The 8021-nt window shown below is 36.5% G+C and overlaps 1 protein-coding gene across 1 annotated transcript; it reads right to left on the bottom strand.

Annotated features, from left to right (window-relative positions):
- Window positions 1–2212: 2212 nt before the first annotated feature.
- On the bottom strand, window positions 2213–3007 carry LOC100012007 (voltage-dependent anion-selective channel protein 3-like). Its single transcript, XM_056825865.1, has one exon. The coding sequence runs from the start codon at window positions 2990–2992 to the stop codon at window positions 2213–2215; it is 780 nt and encodes a 259-aa protein (XP_056681843.1). The 5' UTR covers window positions 2993–3007.
- Window positions 3008–8021: the final 5014 nt, after the last annotated feature.

The raw sequence follows: 8021 nt of genomic DNA, 5'->3' as shown, positions 1-8021 counted from the left end.
CTAGACTAACAGAGGAAGAAACAAATTACCTAAACAATCCCATATCAGAAAAAGAAATTGAAAAAGCCATCAAAGAACTCCCTAAGAAAAAAATCCCCAGGTCCAGATGGATTCACAAATGAATTCTATCAAACATTCAAAGAACAACTAATCCCAATATTATACAAACTATTTGACAGAATAAGCAAAGAAGGAGTTCTACCAAATTCCTTTTACGACATAAATATGGTACTGATTCCAAAGCCAGGCAGGTCAAAAACAGAGAAAAAAAACTACAGACCAATCTCCTTAATGAATATAGATGCAAAAATCTTAAATAGGATACTAGCAAAGAGACTCCAGCAAGTCATCATGAGGATTCATACCAGGAATGCAAGGGTGGTTCAATATTGGGAAAATCATCCACATAATTGACCATATTAACAAGCAAATTGACAAAAATCACATGATTATCTCAATAGATGCAGAAAAAGCCTTTGACAAAATACAACACTCATTCCTGTTGAAAACACTAGAAAGTATAGGAATAAAAGGGCCTTTCCTAAAAATAATAAACAGTATATATTTGAAACCATCAGCAAACATCATCTGCAATGGGGATAAACTAGAAACCTTCCCAATATGATCAGGAGTGAAACAAGGATACCCATGATCACCTCTATTATTTAACATTGTACTAGAAACACTAGCAGTAGCAATTAGAGAAGAAAAAGAAATTGAAGGTATTAAAATTGGCAATGAGGAGACCAAGCTATCATTTTTTGCAGGTGATATGATGGTCTACTTAAAGAATCCTAGAGAATCAACCAAAAAGCTAGTCGAAATAATCAACAGCTTTAACAAAGTTGCAGGATACAAAATAAACCCACATAAGTCATCAGCATTCCTATATATCTCCAACCCATTTCAGCAGCAAGAATTAGAAAGAGAAATTCCATTCAAAATTACCCTAGATAATATAAAATACTTAGGAATCTATCTGCTGAGACAAACACAAGAACTATATGAACACAAGTACAAAACACTCTTCACACAATTAAAACTAGATCTAAACAATTGGAAAAACATTGATTGCTCATGGGTGGGATGAGCTAACACAATAAAAATGACAATCCTTAGCAAATTAATTTACTTATTTAGTGCCATACCCATTGAACTACCAAAAAACTTTTTTACTGAATTAGAAAAAACCATAAGTAAGTTCATTTGGAAGTACAAAAGATCAAGGATATCCAGGGAAATCATGAAAAAAAATGCAAAGGAAGGAGGACTTGCAATCCCAGATCTCAAACTATACAATAAAGTAGTGGTCATCAAAATAATTTGGTACTGGCTAAGAGACAGACAAGAGGACCAGTGGAATAGATTTGGGACAAATGACCTCAGTAAGACAGTCTATGACAAATCCAAAGATCCCAGCTTTTGGGCCAAAAATCCACTATTTGATAAAAACTGCTGGGAAAATTGGAAGGCAGTATGGGAGAGATTAGGTTTGGATTAACATCTTAAACTCTATACCAAGATAAACTCAGAATGGGGGAATGACTTGAATATAAATAAGGAAATTATAACAAATTAGGTGAACATAGAATAGTATACATGTCAGACCTTTGGGAAGGGAAAGGTTTTAAAACCAAGCAAGACTTAGAAAGAGTCACAAAATGTAAAATCAATAATTTTGATTACATCAAATTAAAATGGTTTTTTTCATGTTCCAAATGTGATGAATGTATTTTACTTTGATGCAAAACCAAAGCTTTCACTATAGCACAGAGACCAATTTGATAAAAGTTCATGAAAAAGTGGTGTAGGACATGCAGAACGTGATGTACAAACTAGAGGATCAGGTCATTTCCTTTATAACATGACACTACACTGTCATTGAAGAACAAATTTAAATAACACTGAGAGAATTAACTGAAAAGTGGCACAAACATTACAACTTCCATGCATTCCTTCAAGTATCTCTCTCTTATAATAGAGTCAAAAACCTCTAGACTTCAGTGTGGTGGTGCTACAACAATTCTTTGGAAGAATAAAAAGTTCACATTGTTGAAATTTCACAGAAGAATATTAAGGCCAAAACAGAGTGGGTTCATTTCTCTTCATTTCCAAGGACAGATCTGATACTTTACTTAAAAACTATATAAAGCTTCCAATTCAAATCCTAACCCAATTTTATGACCTCCTGCATTGAAGGTTTTTCCATCAATTAAAGCATTAATTTTATGCCAGTTCGGTGTGTCTGAATATAACCAAGTCCAATAAGGCTGGCATTATTCACTTTACCAGATAGAGAAGTTTTGTGATCTAGCTTATCCTTAACAGCAATGCCAAAACAGGTGTTGCTACTGCCAGCTGTCCAAGCAAGATTTATCGAAGTTTCAATCTTCTCACTAACTTTTTGGTAGATTGGCCCTCCAAATTCAGTGCCATCATTCACATGTGTATGCAGCTGGAAGTCAGCACCTTTATAACCCAGGGCAAAATTATTCTGAGATAGTTTGGATTTGGCTGTATCAAAACTCATTTGATAGCCAACAAGCCATCCTTTATAAGTCAATACAGCCCAGCCATAGATGGTCGGTCCAGAGAAGTCAATGTCAACATTTCCACCAAGACTGAAACACTCTCGTCTATAGGAGGCCTTTAATTTACCACTCTTTTTGCCTGTGTTTGGTACAAATATGGTGTCAAGAGTCAGCTTCAAACCGTCAGCCAATTTATTCTCCATGCTGATTTCTGTCCCCAGGGTATTGTCTGTGTTCCATTTTTGAATGAAGGTAAGCCTATAATCACAGATCTTGTACTTTGTTTCCAAGTTACCTGAAGCTTTCCCTGTATCAGTATATGAATGACCAGATGCGGAAAATTCCACTCCACTGGAAGATCTGATTCTAAGAGCTATTTTAACCATGCCAAATCCATATCTTTTGTTGAAGACATCCTGGGCAGCCTTTCCTAGGTCACAGTAAGTTGATATGGTACACATTTCTTCTCTGACTGAGGAGCCACTCTCTCTTCACCAGGGCAAACCTGAAGGTCTTCTCCACACTGACCTGCATGTGCATCAAATTAAAATGTTTTGTACAAACAAAACCAATGCAACCAAAATTAGAAGGGAAGCAACAAATTGGGAAACAATCTCCATAACAAAAACCTCTGACAAATGTCTAATTACTCAAATGTATAAAAGCTTAATCAATTGTACAAAAAAATCAAGCCTTTTCCAGTTGATAAATGCGCAAGGGACATGAATAGGCAATTTTCAGTTAAAGAAATCAAAACTATTAGTAAGCACATGAAAAAGTGTTCTACATCTCTTATAATCAGAGAGATGCAAATCAAAACAACTCTGAGGTATCACCTCATACCTAGCAGATTGACTAACATGACAGCAAAGGAAAGTAATGAATGCTGGAGGGGATATGGCAAAGTAGGGACATTAATGCATTGCTGGTGGAGTTGTGAATTGATCCAACCATTCTGGAGGGCAATTTGGAACTATGCCCAAAGGGTGATAAAAGACTGCCTGCCCTTTGATCCAGCCATAGCACTGCTGGGTTTGTATCCCAAAGAGATAATGAGGAAAAAGACTTGTACAAAAATATTCATAGCTACGCTCTTTGTGGTGGCCAAAAATGGGAACATGAGGGGATGCCCTTCAATTGGGGAATGGCTGAACAAACTATGGTATATGTTGGTGATGGAATACTATTGTGCTAAAAGGAATAATAAACTGGAGGAATTCCATGGGAATTGGAATGACCTCCAGGAATTGATGCAGAGCGAAAGGAGCAGAACCAGGAAAACATTGTACACAGAGACCAATGCACATGTAGTATCCAATGAAATTGCGGGTCAGCTGCAGGAAGGGTGGGACAGGGGAGGGAGGGAAATACACTGGTACAATTGAATGTAATGGACTTCTCCATTAGTGGCAATGCAGTGATCTGAACAACTTGTAGGGATCTATGAGAAAAACCACTATCCACATCCAGAGGAAAAACTGTGGGAGTAGAAACACAGAAGAAAAAACAACTGCTTCAATACATGGGTCGAGGCGTATGGTTGGGAAGGTAGACTCTAAATGAATATCCTAATGCAAACACCAACAACATGGAAATAGGTTTCAATCAAGGACACATGTAATACCCAATGAAATTGCGGGTCAGCTACAGGAAGGGTGGGGGCAGGGGAGGGAGGAAAATAATATAATTCTTGTAACCAAGGAATAATGTTCTAAATTGACTAAATAAATTAACTTAAATTTTTAAAATGAGTCATAACCATAGAAAATTAATCTAAATCATCTAATTAACTAAAATTTAAAAATAAATAGATTTTGTCGCATCTAGCCTGAGGTCTAGACTTGAAGTCACCATAGCTAGATTCTAATCGTGGCTTTTTTAACTAACTAAATTTGGACTCTTCTAGCTTTCAGGTTCCTCAATTGTATAATAAAAGGGTAGAATAAAAAAACCCTAACGGAAGTCAAATTCTCAAGTGTTGTAATCAAGAAAACCAATCATGATGCTAAAAAAGAAAAAGTAATGAGATATATGTTATATATCTCTATGATCCTATAATCCTCTTAGTATAGGGGTGGGGAACTACTGGTGCTAAATGTACTGTTATGATTAAAATTCATTGGAGACTGTATCTTGATTTATAATTATGTATTAATAAAAACCAGGCCAGAGAAAGAAAAGGTACCGGCTACTTGTGGCCAGCTGTTCTCTTCACAACTCCCTTCCTAGAGCCTATCTGTGCCAGGTCTGAGCCAGATGGCACCTACTTGCACTCTCATCACCACCTTTTCCAAACAAGATTCCAAGGCAAAAAGACCCTACTTCCTTCCTCTATTCCAATGTATGCCCTTCAAGAAGTTCTTTTCTTGAGCCCCTCTGATATGGAGATCTCTAACCTCAGACAAGAGGAGGGTCTATTGGACTCCAAGAATCATCACATGATTTTTAGAATGGCCACATAGGTCTGGTACTGATAGCATGGTAGCTCCTAGCATGGTAAATAAGAAGAGGGACAACTCTACCCATCACTCCAGAGAGACATGATTCAGAGTTTCAGAAGTAAGATTTTTTTGCTTTAAAATTCAAAAAGTTTGTTTTGGAGATGCCACAAAAGGGTACCAATTAATATTAAATTTCTACAATACGTTGTCATATGAGGTCGCCATGTTGAATATTTTTGTCTAATAATTTTTCTTTGTTACAAGAAATATAAAATGGGACAGAGAGAAAGGAGATGTTTTCAGAAAGGACTGTGATATAAACATATTAGTTAAGCTTCTTAAAAAAATTTTTTTTAACCCTATGAGGGAATTGATATACAAAATGATGGATTTCTCTCAAGATGCAAAAATAAATACATACGTTTCTATTTTCCTAAGAAGTATATAATTTCCCAAAGCCACATCATTCTAAGCTAGCCTAAGTTTGCTAAAAAGACAAACTACTTGCCCTACAAGAAATAATATAAAATAAGAAAATAATATATAAGAAAATAAAATATAAGAAAAAATAAAAGGAAAATATAAGTGGAGTCAGGACTGGTTAGAACTTTGCACCAAGAATGTGAGCCCTGGGGGAAAAAAAGACCCCTACCTCCTTATGCTTGATTGGATTTTAGTGATAGTGATAGGTTTAAGATCATCAGTATTGTGATTCCAAAGTGATTAGTATAAATTCCATTATAATCTTAATACAATCAGTAAAATTAATAATTTTACAAGGATTTCTAACTAAAGTATAAAAAACCGCTTCTAACGGGATATCTCCCTAAGATTGTAATTCCCTTTATCATGAGATGCTGACTAGCCGGATCTCATGTCCAAATATGGCACAAACATCATGCCCTCTTTCCTGTTTGGAAATAGTCATCTCTTCCATCAGATCATGTGAGAGAGAGTAACAGTCACTTGACTTGACGAAGTCATTAGTCAAAGGACTAATATGGACTTTCTGAAATGAACTAACCAATCAGCTTTGTAATTGAATAACTGTTTCTAAATAAGGTTATGTCTTGTGATCTTTACTGAAGTATTCATTTTGTTATAAAAACCAGGTCTCAGCCTCTGGGAGTTGACTCTTGCTGGGGTCCGACAATGTAATACAGGCAAGAGATGGCTTTTATTGGAGGACTTGGCCCTCTTCCAATAAAATCTACCTTTCTACCTTGACTTGGAGAAATTTGGCTTTTTGACTTTATTTACCTAAATTATTTATAAGGAGTCTGTGGGTTTCTATTTCACAACAGCCCACAGTCATCAGCCATTGGTGAACTGGAAGAGAGTTGGGGTTATGGTGTTAGGGACCATCCTTTCTCATGAGAAAGAATAAATTACCTCTGCTCACCTTGGTAGTCTCTGGTTGTCTTCATGTTGTGCTTTACCTTATACCCTTGGCTTCCATCTTGGAATCAATGCATATTGGTTCCAAGGCAGAAGATCGGTAAGTTCTAAGACTGTCCAGCATCAAACAGCTAGGAAGTATCTGAGGACAGATTTGAACCCAGGACCTTCCATCTATGGGCTATGCTCTCTATCCACTGAGCCACCCAGCTGTTCATACACACACACACACACACACACACACACACACACACACACACACACACACACACATTTTTCAAAAATAACTAAATAAATAGATCCTATAATCTTACTTATTTAAAGACCTTGCTAAACACCCTAGTTGTGAGGATTTGGAGATTAGTCCCTTGCTTCTTGTCTCATTTATTTTCTTTTATTTGCCATCTGTGACAGCCAAGTTACTCTTGTTCCTGAGGACTTGGTGAGGAGCATTTACCAGAGTTCTATAATTATACTCTTCAAGGTTCTGAAGCTTTTGGGGATCTACTTCTGGCTCATTTCTGGCTGCTTTCCTAAGACTTAGCACCACCAGCTATGAAAGGATCCCATCCTGAGAAGAACAATTTCATTCTTTTCTTTCCGAACTCTCAGGAACACCAACTCCCCATAGGTTGGATGTTTTTGTTTTTTGTTTTTACCTCTAGTCCTCTGAACTAAACAAATCACAAGGAAAAACATCTTTGTCTACCCTAAAGAGAAACCATAAAAATTTTCCACATGACCATAGCTCTGAAAGATGCCTGATAGAGCCATCCCCTCCTCCTTCTTTTCTTTTTCTCTTCCTCCTCTCCTCCATTCCTCATTATTCTCCTCTTTTTATTCATTCCTCTTCTTTATTTTTCAGGTCATATAATCATTTGAAACTTATGGTGGAATGTGGCATAAGATATTTGTCTAAAGCTATAGTCTAGTAGATTCAAAATTCTTTCAGAGTAAATTTCATTTATACATAGGTCTATACAAAGTAAATATAAGATAATTTAATGGGGAAGGAGTTACTAGCAGTTGAGGAGATCAGAGAATTCTTTATATAGGAGCCTATTCTTGATCTGAGTTTTGGAGTGAGAAATTTTTGGATACAGAGTTGAGGAGGGAGTGCATTCTCAGGCATAGGAGACCACTCGTGCAATGGCATGGAAATGGGAGAGTGTCTCAGATTGAAAGAACACACTCAGTGGTCACCCAGTAAATGTTGGTGCCTGAGTTTAGACTCAGGACCCCTGATTCAAGGTCATCCCCTGGATGTCCATCAATCAATAGGGGAATGGCTTAACAAATTGTGGTATATGATAGTGATGGAGTACTATTGTGTTTTAAGGAATTTGCAAGATAATCTCAGAAAGAGCTGGAAAGATCTACGTGAACTGATGTAGAGTGAAATAAGCAGAACCAGGAGAACATCATATACACTAACAGCAATATTGTGGGATGATCAAATGTGTTAGTCTTTGCTATTAACAGCAATAAAATGATCCAGGACAATTCTGAGGAATTGAAATGAAATGAAATGAAAAAGAATGCTACCTCCAGAAAAAGAACTGTTGGAGTCAGAAAGCAGATGAAAATGTACAATTTTTCACTTGTTTATTTGGATTTTTATTTTATAAGATCACTCATTTATAAAATGAAC

Source organism: Monodelphis domestica, chromosome 4 (assembly GCF_027887165.1).
Source record: "Monodelphis domestica isolate mMonDom1 chromosome 4, mMonDom1.pri, whole genome shotgun sequence".
Lineage (NCBI taxonomy): Eukaryota > Metazoa > Chordata > Mammalia > Didelphimorphia > Didelphidae > Monodelphis > Monodelphis domestica.
Note: the sequence above shows the minus strand (reverse complement) of the source record. Positions and strands in the feature narration are given on the sequence as shown.

Coding starts and splice junctions, on each gene's coding strand:
- LOC100012007 (XM_056825865.1), bottom strand. CDS start 2,992: ATGTGTACCATATCAACTTACTGTGACCTAGGAAAGGCTGCCCAGGAT.